Raw genomic sequence first — 22689 nt, forward strand, 5'->3', positions numbered from 1 at the left:
CCATGAGGTTGCAGGTTTGATCCCTGGCCTCAATCAGTGGGTTAAGGATCCGGCATTGCCGTGAGTTGTGGCATAGGCCGGCAGCTGCAGCTCCTATTGGACCCCTAGCCTGGTAACCCCCATATGCTTCAGGCGCAGCCCTAAAAAGGCAAATGACAAAAAAAAAAAAAAAGTTCTGTGCACCATGAAAACTTAAAAATGACATAAATATGTTGTGATTACTAAAAGCAAAGTTCGTATAATTTGGGATAACTCTCTTTTCCCATCATATCCAGTATATTTTGATTCACGTGTGTGAGGCAAATGAGGGCAGCTTTTGTAAATGGAAAGGTGCAGTGGTCTTGTGCCCAATGTCTAAAGAGAAGTGAAGCCACATTAATTGTGAATTGTGTGTCCTGAAACAAAGCATTTAGCTTCTCTGGTCTCATACATCTCCATTCCAAGTTATGCTCCAGCAGGGGTTCCTGGTCTGTGGGCATTGTAGAGTTGTTTTAGAATGTTAATATCATCTTCTAAGGTAGTAATGTAAATTTTCTGTTCACAGTTTTTTTTTTTCTTTTGGAATCATAGTATTTCTTTTTTTAGTATTTGTATGAAGTGTTTATAGTGATACTAACTGTACATATTTACCCCCAATTTTAAAAATATGTATAACATATCAAAATGTTTACTCTTTATTTTTCATTCCTGTTTTTTTCTTTGTGGTTTCTTCTATTCCTTTTAAGATCAAACAAATTACTTTCTTTTATGGGCTGAATCTTGTTCCCTCCCCCGCCCCCATTCGTATGTTGAGGTCCTAAATCCCTAGTACCTCAGAATGTGATTGTATTTGGAGATAAGACCTTGAAAGAGATAATTAAGTTAAAATTAGGTCACTAGGGTGAGTCTTTATCCTACAGGACGGTTACCCTTTTTAGAAGGGGTGATTAGGACACAGACCAACACAGAGGGAAGACTGCCATCTGCAAGCCGAGGGAAGATGACTCGGATTGGTGTGGTTCCCTGATGACACCTTGGTTTTGTACTCCTAGCTTGTGAGATCCTATAAGAAAATAAATTTCTATTGTGTAAGCCATTCAGTTTGTGGTACTTATTATGGTGGCTCTGTCTAATACATCTTCCAACCCCTTAAATTCCACAAAATTCTATAACAATTCTATCTCTTCTATGGCTTTATTTTTCAATTTGCTTTCAGAACTTATCTCTATTTTTGTTGAATCTAAATAGATATTTTCTCCAAATTGCTGTACAGCTACACTGTCTTCAGGCATTGTTGTCTATTTCAATATGGAGTTATTTTAGCCTCATTAAAAAAAAAAAATTGTTCGGAACATCCTGGGACCTGGGCAAAATCTTCTCAGATCTCTGTGTAGGAAGTAATTTCTTAAGAACCTCTTCTCAAGGGTTTAATGCTTGTCTCGCCATCAGTAGACCTTTGTAGACCATGGAAGCTTTTCATCTGTAGTATTTCTGTAGGAAGAATAGGGTATGCACAAAGGAAGGACTGGTGAAAGCGAGTGTAGGAATGTCAGCTCTCAGTCAGATCCTGGGTCACTCTAGGCCAGCCTTAGGGTCCCTGAGGCCTTTTCAGGATGTGTGCATGTGATTTTGAAGGTATTTTCATAACACCAAGATGCCTTTTTTGCTATGTTGATGTTTGTACTGATGGTACCAAAGCAATGGTGGTTAATACTGCTGTTACTTAAGCATGAATCAAAGCAGTGGCTTTAAACCGTAGTTGTAGTCATCTTATTCTACATGTCACATATTACAGAAAACAAAGTTTCTTGTAAAAATGTCCTTTATGAAGCAGTGAAAATTGTTAATTTTAAGTCTCTTGAGTACACATCTTTCATTATTCTGTGGGGTAACGTGGGAAGTAGGCATAAAGCATTTCTACTGAATATGGAAGTAAATTAGTTGTTCAAGTGAAAGCACTTGTATGATTATTTCATTTACTAGCTGAACTCGATTTCTCATGGAACATTATTTTTGTAAGCATGACTGACAAATTATGATTATTCAGACTTGGATATCTGGCATGCACTTTTTTTGTGAATTCAAGAAAGGAAACTCATTTCAGAGAAAATAACTGACATTTATTGTCAATGCTTAAAATTTGAACTTTTAAGCACAAATTAGAATTGTGCAAAATTTTGTATTTATCATCTGAGACTGACAGCTTTCCAATATTTCAAAACTTTTCTAATGGAATCTGTGATAATAGTAACAAATGTACTTTTGGGGATGTTGTATAATGAAGCCACATTCCACACAGCACCTAATTTTTCAAAAACTACCACTTGTTGAATTTGGACCACATTTTCTTCATATACTTACCCCCCCAAAAAAAAACCCCAAACCCTAATATATACCAATAAATTTTATGCAGAAGTAGATCTGAGAGTCTCCTCTTCACTATTCAGGAGAACAGCAAATATATTTGCAAACAAAGCCAATCTTTGTACTTTACTTTGAAAAATAATTATTTTTTTCAGTAAAATATGTCGAGTTTATTTTTTGAATATATTAGTTCTAATTTCTAATATGGTATCAATTGATCATCTTTTTTTGGGGGGGCGGTGCATCTGCAGCATATGGAGTTTCTCAGGCTAGGGGTCTGTTCAGAGTTGAAGCTGCTGGCCTACAGCCATAGCAATGCCAGATCCGAGCCAAGTCTGCGACCTACACCACAGCTCACTGCAACTCTGGATCCTTAACCCACTGAGCGGGGCCAAGGATGGAACCTGCATCCTCATGGATGCTAGTCAGAGTCCTTTCTGCTGAGCTGGAGGGTAAGTCCAAGAGATAATTCTTTTTTGGGTGGGGGGCGCACCCACAGCATACGGAGGTTCCCAGGCTAGCGGTGGAATTGGAGTCACAGCTGTGAGCCTACACCACAGTCACAGCAACCCAGGATCCTAGCCGAGTCTGCTACTTACACCACAGCTCGCCTTAACGCTGGATCCTTAACCCTCTGAGGGAGGTCAGGGATCAAACCTGCAACCTCATGGTTCCTAGTCGGAATCGTTTCCACTTCGCCATGCCGGGGAACTCCCAAAAGATAATTCTTATAAGCAAAAGGTCTTTGGGGTCCTCAATAGTTTACTGTAAAGGGGTCCTAAGGCCAAAAATTTGAGAACTGCTGCTGAAAGCTAATCCTTATGGCAGTGAAAACTAATTCTTGGAGAAACCCCTTTCCAGTGGCGGTGAAACAAGTCAGAATCAACCAGGGCTCCAAATCAAGGGACAACACCGAAAGACTTAAGAGATGCAGCTTAGGGCGGAGACGTGGATCGGAGACTGCGTCTTCTGTCTCCCTGGAAACCACCCTTCTTGTGTCTCCGGGACCTCGCCCTCTGTTCCTCTCGGCCTCTCATTGGAGCGGGTTAAGTCAGTGGGCGGTCTGTCAGGGCTTCATTTCCGTGCCGGCCCACTCGCAAGAACGTACTGACGTCACGCAGGACGCCTCTGCCCTGTGGCTCCGCCTCGGCATCCCTCTCCGAGGCCAGAGTAGCTGGCGTTGCCCCTTCAGGGGGGACGCGAGTGGGTCTTCCCCTCGGAGGCCTGGGCTCTGGCAGCCTCTGTCGCCCTTTTCCCCGCCTGGCGCTGCCCAGCGCGGTGCTGCCGTCATGGATCTGAATTTAAACCGAATGGATTATTTACAGGTAAACCTGAGGGGCTGAGGCAGACGCTGCGCGGGGAGACCCCCCTCCCTGGGAGGATTCGATCCTTCCCCTGCCGTGTGTGGGGGTCTTCTGGCGCCTGTGAGAGGGCGAAAGAGCGGATCTGGATGCCGCCCTCCCGACACCTTCCTAACGGGCAACTCTGGCTCGTCCGTGACGGTCCACGGGGACTCGGAAAGAAGCGGCGTGCGCCCCGGAGGTGCTGCCTGCCTGGTCCTGAAGATACTCCGAAAGTTCTGACGCGATCCGGGATTCCTGCCCAGGGCCCTTCTCCTCCGCCCCGGCTGCAGCTACCTCTGGGCTGCTAGCAACCTCCCGAATCTCCTCTCTGCCCAGTCCCTTCTCCCAAGCGCCAGCGCTCACGAGCCAGATCATAATAAAAGCAACAACCATTATCAAGCACCTAGTGTATTCCAAGATCTTAACATAAGTTTATTTAATCCTCATACAAAATCTCAAAGTAATATTATAGGTGAGGCTTAGAGAAGGTGATTTGTATACTAGTGAAAAAGATGGAGTTCCTATGTAAAAGTCACTGACTCCGGAGCCAGTGTTTTTTCTCCTCTCAGCACTTGAGCCCTGAACTTTCCCTCTTCTCCATCTCCTCCTTTTTTCGGAAATCCTCTTTTGGCCAGTGGTACAATGTTTGCCTTGTCACTTTCTTTGGGAATTATGCTAGGGACTTCCCACCTTAGTATCTTCCATATTCAACTGGTCACCACATTTTGCTGCTTTTATCTCCTAAATGTCTCATGATTCTGCCCCATTTTCTCCTCCGTCTTCATTTACCCCCTCTTCAGTTCTGATCTTCTTGCTTGGATAATTGAAATATCCTCCTAAATGGGCTCCTAATCTCTAGCTTCACTTCCCTCCAAGCCATTCTTCACACCACTTGCTAGATGTTTCAAAAATGCAAATATAGATAGATTACTTTAAATTTTAAAACTACTTCCTAGAATACAGAATAAAAGATCTATACGGTATGCAAATTCTTTCATGATGTGTTGTTTCCCCCATTTTCTCTCCCTTTGGTCTCATCCTCCTCCCCTACTATGCAGCACTAGTGACAGTTCCCTGCTGAACAAAACATGCTGTTTTCATCTTCTGTAACTTTTTTTAAAATAATCTTCGTCAATTAGGTTGGATATCATTGTCATCAGCATGTTTTGTATTTTAGCAAAAATCATGTTTTTTGGAAACTAATCTGTTTCCAAAAATTTTTAGTTACTTTACAAAAACTCTTTAACAATGATATGAACTTGTAAAAGAAGAATTCTAGAAATATATGTGTATGTATATATATATATAGTTTGTGAAGTATCTTGCCGGTAATGTCACTGAATTATTTCTGGCTTAACAACTTTATAGCATAAATTTTACTTTGTTTCCTATATTCTGACTTTTGTGACATACTTCATTAGGAAATAAGTTCATTGCTGATAATTATTTCGTATAACTAATTAATTGCAATAAGATAAAGCTTACTATGGCTAGAATCTGCTGGTTCTTTTTATCTATGCTGTAATAAGTTCAAGTTAATGTATCAGAAAGCATTTACTAGATGGCTGGTGTTTTCTTAGGTGGGAGTGACCTCTCAGAAGACTATGAAGCTACTTCCTGCCTCAGGAAACAGAGCTACGCAAAAGGTAATGTAGAGATTTCTCCCGTATCGCTTTAGCTGTGAAGGAGGAGAGATTTGTATTTCCTTCTTTTTGGTAAGTAAAATTTTTTTAAACACCAATGCTAAAATGGAAATGAATTAATTTGAATAGAGGTTGAAATACCAGGGGACATTTACAGGCAGCAATTTTCTTGGACATTATAATTACTATGGGGAGTCCTGTCAGGGCTCAGCAGTAACAAACCCCACTAGTATCCATGAGGACATGGATTCCATCCCTGGCCTCACTCAGTGTGTTAAGGATCCGGTGTTGCCATGAGCTGAGGTGTAGGTCGCAGACAGACCATGGCTGCTATGGCTGTGGTGTAGGTTGGCAGCTGCAGCTCCGATTCAACCCCTAGCTTGGGAACTTCCATATGCTCTTTGCAGCCTTAAAAAAAAAAAAAAAAAAAAAAAGGAAATAGATAAATAAAATTATTATGTACAATTAATAAATAGTATAAGCAAACTAGTTAAAAACCAAAATCCATTTTTCTGGTAATAATTTACCCTGTGTGTGTATATATGTGTATCAGATTGTATACATGAAAAAACAAATATTATACACAATAGAATGTAGAGAAAATGCTTTTTAAAAACGTTATCATACTTTTAAGCATAAATTTTTTTGTTAAGGTTTAATTAACAATATTTTAATAGCTGAAAAATAAATTCAATATTCCTATATATTAACAATTTATCAAGATTTCTGATTGTCATTTATTATATTCAGTCTACTAGAACAGCAGTTCTCAAACTTTTTCATCTCAGGGCTCTTTTTTACTCTTTTTGTCAAAGATCCCTTTATCTTTTTAAAATTTATTTTTAAATTTAAGTATAGATAGTGTACAATATTACATGTTACAAGTGTGCAGTATAGTGATTCACAATTTTTAAGTGTTATATCCTTGTAGTTTTTTTGTTTTGTTTTGTTTTTTACATGGCTACATCCATGGCATATGGTAGTTCCTGGGCCAGGGATTGAATCTGAGCTCAAGCCTGCACCTCTACTGCTGCAGTTTGATTCTTAATCCATTGCACCAAAGTGGCAACTCCTCCTTGTAGATAATAATTTGTAACTCTTAATCCCCTACTCCTGTATTACTCCTCCCCATTTCCCTCTCCCCACCGGTAACCACCAGTCTTTATATCTGTGAGTTGGTTTTGTTAAAGTCTTTTGTTTGTTTAAATTTTTAGATTCCACATAAAAGTGATATCATACGGTATTTGTTTTTCTTGGCTTGATTTATTCACTATATCGTACTCTCCAGTCCATCCATGTTGTTGCAGTTGGGAAAATTCCATTGTTTTTTATAGATGAGTAGTATTCCATTGTGTATATATATATATATATACACATATATACACACCACATCTTCTTTATCCATTCATCTGTTAATGGACACTTGGGTTGTTTCCATATCTTGGCAATTATAAATAATGCTACTGCGAACATTGGGGTACATGTATTTTTTTGAATTAGTGTTTTTTTTTTTTTTTTTTTTTTTTTATTTTGGATGTATACCCAGGAATGGAATGTTGGGTCATATGGTAATTCTCTTTTTAATTTTTTGATAAAGCTTCATATTGTTTTCCATAGTGGCTGCACCAATTTACATTCCCACCATCAGTGTACCAGGCTTCCCTTTTTTTCACATCCTTGCCAACATTTGTTATTTGTGTTCTTTTAATGATGTTCATTTTGATAGGTGCGAAGTGATATGTCATGATTTTTTATTTGCCTTTCCCTGATGGTTAGCAATGTTGACTATCATTTCATGTGCTTGTTGGTCATCTACAATTACTCTTTGGAAAAATGCCTATCCAGATCTTCTGCTTATTTTTTAATTGAATTATTTGCTTTTTTGATGTAGAATTGTATGAGCTGTTTATATATTTTGGATATTATCCCCTTACTGGCCATATCATTTGCAAATATTTTCTCCCATTCAGTAGGTTGTCTTTTCATTTTGTCAATGGTTTGTTTGTTTTGCTGTACAAATTCACTTGTTTAATTAGATCTATTTGTTTATTTTTGCTTTTATTTTCTTTAGGAGATGATTTATGTAAGAGTGTTCTGCCTGTGTTTTCCTTTGGAGTTTTATGGTATACAGTGTTACGTTTAGGTCTTTAATCCATTTTGAGTATATTTTTGTGTATGGTTAAATTATCGAGGATCCTAAAGAACTTTCATTTGTATAGGTTGTCTCTATCAATACTTACTCTATTAATGGAGTTCCCATTGTGGCTCAGTGAGTTACAAACTCGACTAGTCTCCATGAGGATGCGGGTTGGATCCCTGGCCTTGCTCAGTGATTAAGGATCCGGCATTGCTGTGAGCTGTGGTGTAGGTTGCAGACATGGCTTGGATCTGGTGTTGCTGTGACTGTAGTGTAGGCCAGTGGTTGTAGCTCTGATTCAACCCCTAGCCTGGGAACTTGTGTATGCCACAAGTGGGGCCCTAAAAAGCAAAACAAACAAACAAAAAATACTCTATTAAAATTAAAACCAAGAGATGTTTAGAATATTTATTATTTCATTAAAAAATAATAAACCTATTACATGTTTACAGAAATAACATTTCAATGAAAAATAACTTTTTAAAAACAAAAAAGTGAGAATAGTGGCATTGCATTACATTTTTACCAATTCTTTGGTCTCCTGTAAGTGTTTGGCTTCTCATATCTGTTTTCTGCATGCAGTGTGTTGCTTTGCATTGTTTTGGTTGAATTACAAGAAGAAAATCCAGTTCACACAGATACATAGTTGAAAATAAGGAGGAGTATTTAAATAGCTTTTCTCTTCATATTTGATACTACACCTATGCTTGACAACTAGCAGTTTCTTAAACATTAATTTCTTAAACAATGTGGAGTCTGAAACCATATAGATTAGCTTTTCGTACTTTGATACATTAAAATCCTTTGGTCTGTCTAGGACTTTGAATGAATCTTTTACCCATGTATGGGTTTGTAGTATCTGTTAACAGTCATTTGAGATTATTAATTCATTGAGTTATACTGATCTTCCAAACATTGACATATTTTATTGTAGAATATCAAACAAAATGCATTTGTTGATGTTACTACTAATCTCATCAAAAAAGTTAAGTATTGCAAAGCTGTCAAGCTAACAGTGGCAAATACTTATTTTCACATGAAAGTGAAAAATCAACTTTTTTTTTCAGCACCCACAGCATGTGGAAGTTCCTGGGCCAGGGATCAAACTTGTGCCAGAGCAACGACCCAAGCCACTGCCCTGACAATGCCAGATCCTTAAGCAGCTGTACCACCAGAGAGCTCCTTTGAAAGCTCAACTTTTATCGTTGGAAACATTTTCCTTTGAAATGACAAACTCACTTCCTTTAGTTTAAAAAAAAAAAATCTACCAAATATCCATGTCAATAACAACTTGTTATTATTGGTTGTTAATCATTGTCAGTTCTTTCATTCTTAAAAAACGGTGCTTCTTGAAAAAAGTAGATACTTCAGCTTGTAACTCAAACAATTATACAAGCACTTTTCAGTATGCAGCAAAAGTGCTTTGTGCCACTTCCTATTTTCTCACACCAAATATTAAAAAGAAATCCAAGGGTCAAAATTTACTAAGATTAATAATTTTTATTGCTTCATCCAGGACATTCTTATATGAAACTGGATTTATTTTCTGTAATCAAGTGGTGATGTAGATTACAATGACCACTGGTATAGTTTGTCATCGTTTTGATTTTTGCCATACCAGCAGTTTTACCACTGCTTCTGCACCATCACAAATTACTAGTGAAAAAGGAAAATAAAAACTTACTTAGAAAAATGGTTTTGACCTGGCAGGTTGAATGTTCTCATTGACCCCAGGACTCCAGGGATCACACTTTGGCAATCCTTGTACTAGGTTATTGGTTTTTTGCATTTTTTGTTTTGTTTTGTTTTGTTTTGTTTTATTGTAGTTGTTTTATAAATTATTGGGGTGGTGTATTGTCAAAATTTCTAAAACCTTAACTATTCTTAGGTTTTTTTTTGTTTTTTTTTTTTTTTTTTTTTTTTTGTCTTTTGTCTTTTGTCTTTTTGTTGTTGTTGTTGTTGTTATTGTTGCTATTTCTTGGGCCGTTCCCGCGGCATATGGAGGTTCCCAGGCTAGGGGTTGAATCGGAGCTGTAGCCACCGGCCTACGCCAGAGCCACAGCAACGCGGGATCCGAGCCGCGTCTGCAACCTACACCACAGCTCACGGCAACTCCGGATCGTTAACCCACTGAGCAAGGGCAGGGACCGAACCCGCAACCTCATGGTTCCTAGTCGGATTCATTAACCACTGCGCCACAACGGGAACTCCTTAGGTATTTTTTTAATCTGAAAAGAATTCTCTGGCAGTACCAAAGATCTGTAAATCTCCTTTTTTTTTTTTTTACCCCCCTTCTTTTGGCCCTGCTTACAGCATGCAGAAGTTCCCAGACCAGGGATCAAATTCACTGCTGTAACCAGAGCCACAGCAGTGACAAGGCTGGGTCCTTAACCTGCTGAGCCATGAGAGAACTCCAATTTGTACATCTTCTGAAAATATGTGCATAATTATTTGTGAATGTTTATTGTTCTGGGAAGAGAGTCCACAGCTTTCATTATGTACACAAAGGGATTATTAATCCACCCTCCCACCCCACAGAATTGAGAATCAGTGGCCTACGGACATGGTCTGCACAGCATTAAATTTTTTGAGATACTTGAGACTTACATTCTAATACATGGTTAATATTCTAATGTTTGCATGTGCTTAAAAAAACATTTATACTTTAATTCTTGAGATGAGTGACTTATTTAGCCCACATGCACACTGACATATATGTACATACACATACATACACAAACACACACACATGCATATATATCAGATCAAAGGTAACCATCTTTCAATGTATATCCTTGTCTTTTGTCTGCTTGATTATCTCTGAGAAAGAAATGTTAAAATCTCCCTCTATATTTCAAAATAATTCATTGACCACAGGTTGATAATTGTTGAAGCTGAGTGATGGATACGTGGGAATTCATTATAATATTCTGTTTACTTTTGCGTATGTTAAAATTTTTCCATAAAAACCTTGACAAAATCCAAGTAGGTCAGTCACAACCTTATTTTGATAACGTGTTTTGAAAGTTAATTTTAAAGTGTTCTTATGCTCTAGCTGAGAAAAAAAAAATTGCTTCCTTGCCATTTTTCTCCCTATCCTCTTGTTCTGCTTACCTTGAAGGAACAGAGATCAGAAGGCCAACTACTTCCATAATGACTGTTCATAACCTTTTCTTTGACCCTATCTTATAATTCTTTGAAGGATTTGTGTGTGTGTGTGTGTGTGTGTAATATCTTTACTAGATTTTCTGATCTCTACTTTTAAAATCATAATTTATACATTGAGACTCTTGTTTTTGCCATGTGAGTTAATAGGACATAATGATAATAGTATTTAATCTATTGCAGGTAGTTGTCGGAGATCATGATGGAATAGTTATGTGCTTTGGCATGAAGAAGGGAGAAGTGGTGGTATGTGTACCTTTTGAACATTCCTAGGTTAAAATTTTTCTAAAGCACAATGAAAAATGGTTTGTGAAAGAAGTATGAGGCTGCAGGCAGCACAAGAGTCATTTGCTAGCTATTTATAAAACACTTTTGACAGCCTAAGGTGATAATATTAGTCTTCTATGGTGTGTGAAAAATTATCTCAACCTTAGAGGCTTAAAACAACACACATTTATTGTCTCACAGGGGCAGGAGTCCAGACTGGAAGCCTCACATGGCTGCAGTGTAGATGCTAAGCTCTATTCCTTTCTGGAGCATAGGGTCCTATTCCAAGCTCACGCTGTTGGTGGTGGAATTCAGTTCCTTATTGTTGTTGGACTGAGGTCCCCATTTTACTGTTCTCGGTCAGCCAGGGCCTGCCAAAATCTTGAGGCCTCCACAGTTCCTTGCTGTGTGGCTTTTCACAGGCCCTCTCTCACAACGTGGTGTCCTACTTCTTCAGGCCAGCAGGAAAATCTGTTTAGTCCACCAAGATGGAGTCTCATATAACATAGTGTAACATGGAAATCACCATTGTGTCACCTTTACCACTTAATGTAGCCTAATCAAGGGAGTGATTATTACGTCATCCTATTCACAGATCATAGTTTACAGGTGATGGGTCTGAGATGTGAACTCTTACATTCATTATACGTTATACAGAATTTGCAAAAAGATGAAGAGTGTGAAAACTATCAGAAAATCAGTGATTCCATCATTCATATATCCTTCTAGATATTTCATTCTCTGTGTATAAAGTCACTGGGGGGAAGGGAACAAAGTTATACCAATAATAAAACAGTAAATAATCAGGAAGAAATTAGATACAAGTGTTGTTTCCAATTAAATAGAGAGATATTAAGTTATACACTGAGGTTTTCGGTAAATTCTGTGGACCTTTATTTACATTACTAAAATTTATAAAATAGTAAGGAAACCAGGAGAGATTAGTTTTTAAAAGATGATTAAAGTGTAAAAACATATCTATTGGAACCATCTGGGGAATCTTGTTAGAGTGCAGATTCTCATTCAGTAGATCTAGGGTTGAGCCAGAGAGTCTGCATTTCTAAGCAGTTGAATGATGTTACTGCTGCTGTTTAGTGAACTCTACTTTGAGGGAAAGAGTTTAGATTTTAATTATGTCATTGAAATAGGTTAGGTAATAAACATTACAGAGTTTGAAGATATTCAGCAAAAAACCCCAGAAGACCACTGAAGTAAATACATTCGTATCTAAAGGAGTCCCTATACAGTAGAACTATAATATTCTACAAGTTTAAAATTACAGCTTTTTTATTTATTTATTTATTTATTTTTTTGTCTTTTTTGTCTTTTTTTGTTGTTGTTGCTATTTCTTGGGCCCAGCTTTTTTTTTTAATGGTTTAAGGAAAATGCTTGCAGTAAATTCGTGTACTTAATTTTTTCCTCAACAATTTTTACAGACAGTGTTCAAGACTTTACCTGGGCAGAAGATTGCAAGACTGGAACTAGGAGGGGTTCTTAACACACCCCAGGAGAAAATTTTTATTGCTGCAGGATCTGAGATTAGAGGCTTCACAAAGAGAGGAAAACAGTTCCTCTCTTTTGAAACAAACCTAACTGAAAGCATTAAAGCCATGTATGTTTATTCTTTTTATTTTTGCATATTCATTTACAATATTTTTGATTGGTGACAAATATCTGATTAAGTCTCATTTCTTAATAGGTTATCAGGGAAATAAAGATACTTTATTAGTCAGAAATTAAATTTGACCTAGAATCAATACAAAATAAATTGGGTGTTGAAATGTTCTCTTTTTAAGACCTTTATAGTATTTACAGATTTATTTTTGACTAGTTGGTTCAGTTATAATTCATGATCAAGTTATAAAAGAAGTGAAAGAAATCTCCAGATATTTAGGTTCCTGTAGCTTTGCTGTCTCTAGTAGTTCTGGTTTTGAGGTAGCATCATTTTGTTAAAGGCCTGGCCATCTAAGTTAGTGTCTACCAAAAGGTTTAATTCCTGGTGAGTCAGGTAAGACTGAGTAAAAAATATCTCCCTTAATGGCTCCCTGATTTACAAAATTTTGCAATTAAAATTTTAGTTTTTGAACGATAAAGAGCTGGGAGAGGGTTTAAAATTGATCTAATCCACTGTTCTTCAAACCTGCTACTTGGAGAATACCTTGGAAGCTTTAATAGTCTCCTTAGCAGTTTCTTAAATGTTTTTACTGGACTGGCAGAGATGAGATAGAAAGGTTCTTTTTCAGTTTTTGAAAATTTATTGTCTGAATCTCCACATTTATAAGCTGCATGAGAAAACAAGATTATAGCTTGAAAATATTCAGGAAGAAAAATGATCAGTTATAAAATTGATTACCACTCATGAATCCATCCCTGTTGGAATGCTTTCATCTATCCCCACTCTTGTCAACAATAGTGTTTGCCAAGTAATACTTTGGACAATATAATAGAGATAGAATGCAGATAGATTTGAAAGTGAAATTTTATTTTTATTATTTTTTTATTTTTGCTTTTTAGGGCCATACTCACGGCAATATGGAGGTTCTCAGGCTAGGGGTCAAATCGGAGCTGTAGCTGCTGGCCTGTGCCACAGCCACAGCAATGCAGGGTCTGAGCTGTGTCTGTGACCTACACCACAGCTCATGGCAATGCCAGATCCTTAACCCACTGATGAGGCCAGGGATCAAACCCGAACCTCACGGTTCCTAGTCGGATTCGTTTCTGTTGTGCCACAGTGGGAACTCCTGAATGTGAAATTTTAAATCTTGAAAAAAAGATATTAAGTTGATAAAAATGATATTAAGAGAACTTCTAAAATTATATACAGAGCCACAAAGTGAAGCTATTTGAACAATAATTGGAGAAAAAGCAATGAGGATCATTATAATTTTAGCATCGAAAAGTTTTAAAATAGACCTCTAGGTGGAAAAACAGGGGAAACTTTTAAATAAAATTATCCTCCTATGATCACATGGTGATGGCTTTCTAGAAATGAAGATAATGTACTAGTATATACTTTTTAGTCAAAGAATTTCAGCTCCCCTGTGAAAACTTGATTTATTCTAAGAATTAGAACATTGTTATGATTATTTTCTAGATTTTTTAAAATAAAATTTGAAACGAATGTATTATTTCTTTCCTCAAGTTAAAATTGTCATGAAATCATTTTTCCATTGTTTAGTTTCAAGTAGATTCAGTTCAAATAGCCTTTTTCTATTTATTGCAGCAGTAAGAAAGCTAACTGTAGAGTTAAAAACTGCATTGCAATCCAGTCTACTATCTTCCAATAGTCTACTATCTACTACTTATAGGCAAGTTACTTAACATTATATTACTCCTCTTAGAAAAAGATGATAGGAAGTTCCCTTTGTGGCTTTGCGGTAATGAGCCAGAACTGGACTAGTACTGATGAGTAGGCGAGTTCAATCCCTGGGCTTGCTTAGTGGATTAAGGATCTGACATTGCTGTGAGCTGTGGTGTAGGCCGGCAGCTACAGCTCCAATTCAGCTCCTAGCCTGGAAACTTCCATATGCTGCAGGTGCAGCAATAAAAAGCAAAAAAAAAAAAGAAAGAAAAAGAAAAGGATAATAATGGTCCTTAGTTAATAGAGTTGTAAGGATTGAGTTAATGCATGAGTCACTTAGGAGAGTGGTTGGCACACAGTACACATCAAAAAAGTTACTTTTTGATATATTGTTTTCAGATATAGACAATTAAATTACCATTATCTTGTTGTTGGTTTTTTTTTTTTTTTTTTTCCTTTTTTTACGGCCCCACTGAAGCATATGGAAGTTCCCAGGCTAGGGGTCAAATTGGAGCCATAGTTGCCCGCCACAGCCACAGCCACAGCCACATCCGAGCCACATCTGCGACCTATGCCACAGCTTTCAGCAATGGAGAATCCTTAACCCACTGAGCCCCACTGAGTGAGGCCAGGGGTCGAACTTGCATCCTCACAGACACTATGTTGTGTTCTTCACCCTCTGAGCCATAACGGGAACTCCCCATTATCTTGTATTTGTTTTCAGTTTTTCTGAACTCGATTTTTGAGAAGGCTGAAGCTTTAAGAACCTCATTTTCAGCTTTCAAAATAAATGATATACCAACAGGCTAGAAATTAAGTGGGGAAAATGAAAACAAACTGTGTTCTCTGAGTCTATGATAAAATGATAGTAAACTGTATATAAATAAATTTTTATGTTCATCTCTGAAAATAATTCAGGAGATTCCTATACTTATTTTATTTTAATTTGGATATTTTAAATTACTTTTGATATTCTCAGGCACATATCTGGCTCAGACCTTTTTCTCAGTGCAAGTTACATCTATAACCATTATTGTGACTGTAAAGACCAACATTATTACCTTTCTGGGGACAAAATCAATGATGTCATCTGCCTTCCAGTGGAAAGAGTTCTTCGTGATATACCAGTACTGGCCTGCCAGGACAGAGTGCTCAGAGTTTTACAGGTTGCTGCTATTTGCATTCTTATAATTTTTTATAATTTAGGCAAATAAATATTGACAATGTGTACTTGAGATAAATTACTACCACTTTAAATATCTTAAAATTATACCTGGAAAATTTTAATGTTTGAATCGACAAACTAATTTTTTTTTCACTTGAGGCAAATGTGTTGAAATCTTTGACAACTTTATAGAGAGGCATGAATGGAAAAAAGGATATTTTTTCGGTAGTTTTATTCTGCAGTTCTTTATATGAATACTGATGTTATCTATGAATGCCGACATTATTTTAAATTTGTATTCTGTTTTAATTTTACAATACTTGTTCTTCTTCAGGGATCGGATGTGATGTATGAAATTGAAGTTCCTGGACCACCCACTGTTTTAGCACTACACAATGGAAATGGTGGTAATCAGGGTTTCATTATTGACAGTCAAATAAGGGAGTGTGTTACATTAAATAAGTTTAGCTATTTCAGGTTTTTAATCATTTAACTATGTATTAAGTGAAAATTGGGAATTGTAGAAAGAACATAAACGGGAATAGAGACAGTTGTCTACTAACTTGCCAGTAACTTAACAGTAATGAGTTATTGAATTTAAATTTTCAGTTTTCTCATCTTAAAATTAGTTGAGGAAGGACTTATCTCTTACGGCTATACAGTTCTGTGAATGTATAACCATCCTTCTAAATTAAGTTAATTAAAATCTGTCTTATAGTATTTTCCATGAGATTTTTACATGAAAGTCAGTATATATCCAAATATTTTAATTTTAAAGAAATATTGTGAGTTGTGGGATAAATTCATTATGTGGACTTTGACTGTAACTAGGTGACTCTGGTGAAGACCTTTTGTTTGGAACATCAGATGGAAAACTTGGACTTATTCAGATTACTACATCCAAACCAATACACAAGTGGGAAATTCGAAATGAGAAAAAGAGGGGAGGTATGTTTTTGATATAGTTAAGTTTCTGAAATTTCAGTGATTATTAAATAAACTATCTTACATTATGTAGTTCATTCTGTTTTATTCATAATGTATAGCAGACTTAGAAATTTACAGAGCCACCTCAGATTTATTCACTATTTGTTTATTTAGCAATTCTGTCATACTTTTGCCATAATATTTTAAAGTAAGATATCCTAATAGTAATTTGGGATTAATAGTGTTTTCTGAGCTAATGTCTATTTTTAATGTCAATCTGTGCTCAAATCTGTTTTTCACTGGTGGAGGGAGTTAACTGGAATTTGGGAATGCTTAATATGAGACAAAGAGGAAGTGCAGTGAGGTCAGGGAATATTCGTGTTTTCTAAGGACTTTATACCTTCCTAAGGGAAATTTATATCTGACATGGGAGGTCGTGAGATGACTGTTTATAGGTACAGAATGTGATTTGAATGATAAGCAAATGAGTCAGTAATGTAGAAGAGTTAGGGGAAAAGAGTAACCATGAAGAGGAAAAAATAAAGGCAAAGGACTTGAGGCAGAGGTAAATTTGATTTATTTGAGGACCAGAAATAAGACTAGTGTAGCTAAATATATTAGTATGGCATGAGGTGAAGTCACAGAGGAGAGGTAAGGCCAAATCATGTTGGTCCTCATGAGCCTTGGTAAAAAGTTTGAATTTTAATTTAAGTGCAGTGGGAAATCATTGGAGAATTGTAAGTGGGGGTATGACGTGATTTAATTTACCAAACGAAAACACTCCATAGAGAGTGGATTTTCAGGGAAGTAGGTCAAAGTTAGAGGCATGGGGTTCAGTTGGGAAGTTATTGTTGCAGTTTTTATTTTATTATATAATAATAAAATAGTTTGTTGGTTTTGGCCACACCTGTGGCATGCCTAAGTTCAGGCCAGGAATCAAACCCATACCCTAGCTGTAACCAGAGCCACAGCAGTGACAACACCGGATCCTTAACCTACTGAGTCATGAGGGAACCCCCATAGTTGTTTTAATTTATCCTGTTTTTTTCCTATACTGATTTGATAAATACATTTTTATATTCATACTTGGTATATATTTGATTACAATATAGTTTTACTAATAACTTATTTATCTTTTTTTAAAGGTATTTTGTGTGTTGATAGCTTTGACATTGTGGGTGATGGGGTTAAAGATTTACTTGTTGGAAGAGATGATGGAATGGTGGAAGTGTATAGTTTTGATAATACAAATGAGCCTATTTTACGATTTGATCAGGTAAGTTCATTTTTATAAAGGTTATATATGCCTGCTATTCATCAAATAATTATAGAGATGACTGATAGTTTTTGTTTTATTAAATAAAATATATTAACATCTTGTGTTTGGCCTAAAATAGTGCTGTTTTAGTATTAATCACTATCTTCTCTAGACTATTATTATGTTTGAATAATGGACTATTGCCCTCAAGTTGAATAATAAACTACTTCATTTGATTTCTAAATATTATATCTCTAAATTATTACATATTTTGCCTTAGTTTCTATAACACATAATAGATTATAGGAGTACCGTTTATATGTCTGGGTAACATAAATGAGATTGTGTTGTTTTAAAATAACAAGGTTTTAGGAAAAACTCCATATTGTTAAGATAATATAAAAAATATCTTTATGCAGATAGGGAAAAGTGGTACTTTACCTTCTAGCCACCCAAGGTCCAGTGTAAAGGAAGAAATACTTCGTAAGAGTAATTTTTAGTTCACAAATTTTAAGTGTAATTGAGCTTGTTTATCCCAGAGTTCAAAATCACATGGAGAAACATTCTGGTTTAAATTGAATCTTTCATTTTCATAGAAGGATGTTCTCCTGTCCACGGTTTCCTCATCCTACCTCCTGCAGGATATAGTAAAGCTGTGTTAACAACAGTAATAAGAACAAAAAGCCATAATTCAGTATTTTATTTCTTTGTCTCATTTCTGTAATAGTGGTGAAGGTTTTCCCAGTACCAACTTTAATTATATATTAGCAAATACAGATGTTTTGGTACATAAAGTATATTATTATGCAGATAATATGGAGATAAAAACATACAGCTGGGAGAAAGGCTCAGCAGAAAGGAATCTGACTAGTATCTATTAGGATGCAGGTTTGATCCCTGGCCTCGATCAGTGGGTTAAGGATCCACCGTTGCCATGAGCTGTGGTGTAGGTTGTAGGTGTGGCTCGGATCTGGTGGTGTTGTGGCTGTGGTATCAGCCAGTGGCTACAGCTCACATTTGACCCCTAGCCTGGGAACCTCCATATGCTGCAGGTGCGGCCCTAAAAAGACAAAAAAGAAAAAAAAAATACAGCTTATTTCTAGATTCATCTTACTTGATGTTAAAAATTCATCTGCCTAGTGATGTAAATAACAGTTTAGGCTTAAAAGTACATAGTAATCCTGCATTGGTGATCTCCTGTTTTTTCTCATCAACCCCTGAGAAACTTTCCCATTTAGACTCCAGTCTCCACTTTGACTTCTATTCCAAACCCTAATAATGACATAGCATGTCACCCCTCTTCCAACTGTGGCACTAAGAATTCCTGTCTTCCCACTCTTTCTTCTGTCTGATGATAGAGGTACTGCACTCTGCAAATGTTCTACTTTTTTTTTTTTTATGGCCACACTTTCGGCATATGGAAGTTCCCAATCTAGGAGTTGAATGGGAGTTGTAGCTGAGGCTTACGCCACAGCCACAGCAGCACTGGATCAGAGCCGCATTTGCAGCCTATGTCGCAGCTTATGGCAATGTCAGGTCCTTAACTCACTGAGCCACAACGTAAACTCCCTGTACTGCCTCATCTTGATTCATAATGTCACTCTCTTTATTATTTTCCTAATCAGGAGAAGTCCTCTTTTCTGGCAGTCTGAGCTGATTGTTGGTTAATCAGAAAGTTAAGGGAGGGAGTTCCCATCATGGCTCAGCAGTAACGAACCCGACTAATATCCATGAGGGCTTGGGTTCTATCCCTGGCCTTGCTCAGTGGGTTAAGGATCCAGCATTGCTGTGAGCTGTGGTGTAAGTTGGCAGATGTGGCTTGGATCCCGAGTCTCTCTGGCTGTGGTGTAGGCTGGCAGCTTCAGCTCCCTTGATCCCTAGCCTGGGAACTTCCATATGCTGCAGGTATGGCCCTAAAAAGACAAAAAAAAAAAAAAAAAAAAGTTAAGGGATGAATAATAAAAAAGACTTTCTCTATATACCTTAAACATCATGTTTTAATTTAAACTTATAAATATGTATTTATTCACTGATATTTTGAGCAGTGACCAAGGTCTTTTTTTGTGAGTTCTCCTAATTGGCATCCCACGTTGTTACTTAACATAATTCATATCTGTACTATATTGTATGGTATCTCCTATTTTATAGTTATATGACTGTTTTTTAAAAAATGCAAATTGAGGCATTCCCTTGTGGTACAGTGGCATTTTCACTGTAGCAGCTTGGGTTCACTCTGCAGCACAGGAATCCACACATGCCACAGGTACAGCCATATATATATAAATCTACAACTCCAAGACTTTTGTAAAAAGATACTTGGAATACAAAAAGTAAATGGATTTGATTAAAATGTTGTATTGACAAAAAAAATGTAGAAATTAACGGTTTTTGAATGTTTGTAACTTTTTCTGAATAAATTAGGTTAAATAAGGTACTTCTGAGAGAGTGAAAGGGTAAGTTATAATTAATAGTTACTGCATAAACCACTCAGAATGTGAGAATGTGTGTGACCCTATTGACTGGGTAAAACATCCTTTTGAAGTCATATGGTTTCTAGTTTTTGCTGTCAATAAATAGAAGGGGGACTTAATCAAGTTGTCAGATGATGTATCATTAAAAAACATTTTCAGTTGTAGATCAGTGATTTTAGGTCAATAGCCTGGAAGATGTTTTAATAATTAAGTGAACTTTCTACAAAAAATTTTTTTTTTCTCATCAATATCTTTATGGGACTAAAGTGCATTAGTGCTCATATCTATGATAATGAAAAATAGGAATAGAACTGATGTTGAACCCAGACTCATTCTAGCAATGTATAAATAATATTCATTTGTGAAACATGAATAATTTGGAAGGAATAAAGTCCCATTCATCTCATGAGATACATTTCCTGTAGAATTTTGTTTTTCGTGATTTAACTATTATTTATTAAAACCTGTATTTACTGTGATCAATTGTGAAATACTAATAATTATAATGATAGACATTTCTTTTTTTTTTTTGTCTTTTTGCCATTTCTTGGGCCTCTCCCGCAGCAAATGTAGGTTCCCAGGCTAGGGGTCAAATCGGAGCTATAGCCGCCGGCCTACGCCAGAGCCACAGCAACTCGGGATCCGAGCCGCGTCTGCGACCTACACCACAGCTCACGGCAATGCCGGATCGTTAACCCACTGAGCAAGGGCAGGGGTCGAACAAACCCGCAACCTCATGGTTCCTAGTCGGATTCCTTAACCACTGCGCCACGACGGGAACTCCCATAATGATAGACATTTCTAATCCTTAGAGCTTAGTAATCACAGATTAAACACTTTTTTTTCCCCTTGGTTGCAGAGAAGTATAAAAGAATTTCAAGCATATAAATGAGTGTGTTCTATTATGATAAATATATGTGGGAGGAGTGGAATGAAAATAAAAGTTTAAGGAACAATGTAAAATTTCCAACTGTTAAAGATTTGTTCTTTCATTTAAGTCAATGATTGTGCGTCTAAATTTGTCCTGATATTTAGATTCACTGGGTGTAATTAAAGGATGTGACACTTTTATTTAAAAATTATATCTTTAAAACTTCCAGAAATTACATTCTTTGAAACTATTTAGAGTAGTGATGAGGAGTTCCTACTGTGACTCGGTAAGTTGAAGAATCAACTGCAGCAGCTCAAGTCACTGCGAGGCATAGATTTGATGCCCTCACAGTGGATTAAAGGATCTGGTGTTGCCCCAGCTGTGGTGTAGGTCGCAGCTTTGGCTTGAATTCAATCACTGGCCCTTTTGGCCCAGGGACTTCCATATGCCATATGTGCAGCCACAAAAAAATAAAGTAAATAAATAAATAATTCAGTGATGAAAAAATCTGTCTTTTAAATTTTGTTTTTTCAGGGGGGGCACACCTGCAACACATGGAAGTTCCCAGGCTAGGGGTCAAATTGGAGCTGTAGCTGCCGGCCTATGCCACAGCCACAACAATGCCAGATCTGAGTCACGTCTGTGACCTATACCATAGTTCATAGAGACACCAGTTCCTTAATCCACTGAGCAAGCCAGGGATCGAACCTGCAACCTCATGGTTCCTAGTCAGATTCGTTTCTACTGTGCCACGACAGGAACTCTGAGAGCTAGTATTTTTTATGTTAGTATCCATTCTCTCTACCTTCTCCTTTAGAACCATTATTCTGGACCTTGCCTTGTTAGAATTACTTGACAGAGTTTTTCAAACAACAAATCCATTAATACATTGATAGGTTGCCAACACATTTTTTTTTAAATGAAAGAGATTAGAACAACAAAAACCTTTTTAAGTTTTATCTGTGGTTGTATATGTTCATGTGTGAAAGTATACTAGATTGCAGTATGAAACATATTGCTTGCTTTCCAGATAGCTTGAAAACCACTGATATAGAATGCTTGTTAAAAAAATTCAGATTCTGGGGAGTTCCCGTCGTGGCTCAGTGGTTAGCAAATCTGACTAGGAACCATGAGGTTGTGGGTTCGATCCCTGGCCTTGCTCAGTGGGTTAAAGGATCCGGTGTTGCCGTGAGCTGTGGTGTAGGTTGCAGACGAGGCTCGGATCCTATGTTGCTGTAGCTCTGGCGTAGGCCGGCAGCTACGGCTCTGATTCGACCCCTAGCCTGGGAACCTCCACATGCCACAGAAGCGGCCCAAGAAATGGCAAAAAGACAAAAAAAAAAAAAAAAATTCAGATTCTGGAGTTCCTGTTGTGGCTCAATGGGTTAAGAACCCAACTAGTGGAGTTCCTCACGTGGGCGCAGTGGTTAACAAATCTGACTAGGAAAACCATGAGGTTACGGGTTTGATCCCTGGCCTAGCTCAGTGGGTTAAGGATCTGGCATTGCCGTGAGCTGTGGTGTAGGTTGCAGACACGACTTGGATCCCAAGTTGCTGTGGCTCTGGCATAGGCCGGTGGCTACCGCTCTGATTAGACCTCTATCCTGGGAATCTCCATATGCCATGGGAGTGGCCCTAGAAAAGGCAAAAAGACAAAAAACAAACAAACAAACAAAAACCCAACTAGTATCCATGAGGATGCAGGTTTAATCCCTGGCCTTGCTTAGTGGATTAAAGATCTGGCATTGCAGTGAGCTGTGGTGTAGGTCACAGACATGGCTCGGATCAGGCACTGGCT

The 22689-nt window shown here is 37.3% G+C and overlaps 1 protein-coding gene across 4 annotated transcripts in view; it reads left to right on the forward strand.

The window, feature by feature from the left end:
* The first annotated feature begins 3510 nt into the window (after positions 1-3510).
* The window catches only part of BBS7 (Bardet-Biedl syndrome 7), a 45976-nt gene continuing 26797 nt past the window's right edge, over positions 3511-22689 (forward strand). For 2 of the 4 annotated variants that reach the window (XM_084973943.1, XM_084973945.1), the window contains exons 1-8: positions 3511-3668; positions 5267-5332; positions 10815-10877; positions 12335-12510; positions 15179-15365; positions 15699-15771; positions 16196-16312; positions 17437-17567. In XM_084973943.1, coding sequence (XP_084830069.1) covers positions 3633-3668; positions 5267-5332; positions 10815-10877; positions 12335-12510; positions 15179-15365; positions 15699-15771; positions 16196-16312; positions 17437-17567 — 849 coding nt within the window. In that variant the 5' untranslated portion in view covers positions 3511-3632. The remainder of the gene's footprint in view (positions 3669-5266; positions 5333-10814; positions 10878-12334; positions 12511-15178; positions 15366-15698; positions 15772-16195; positions 16313-17436; positions 17568-22689) is intronic. The other 2 variants (XM_084973944.1, XM_084973946.1) reach the window with 1 other exon arrangement.

Source organism: Sus scrofa, chromosome 8 (genome assembly GCF_054392235.1).
Source record: "Sus scrofa isolate SSC_HxYL_T2T_F1_AM1 chromosome 8, Sscrofa_HxYL_maternal_Yorkshire_Landrace_v2.0, whole genome shotgun sequence".
NCBI lineage: Eukaryota > Metazoa > Chordata > Mammalia > Artiodactyla > Suidae > Sus > Sus scrofa.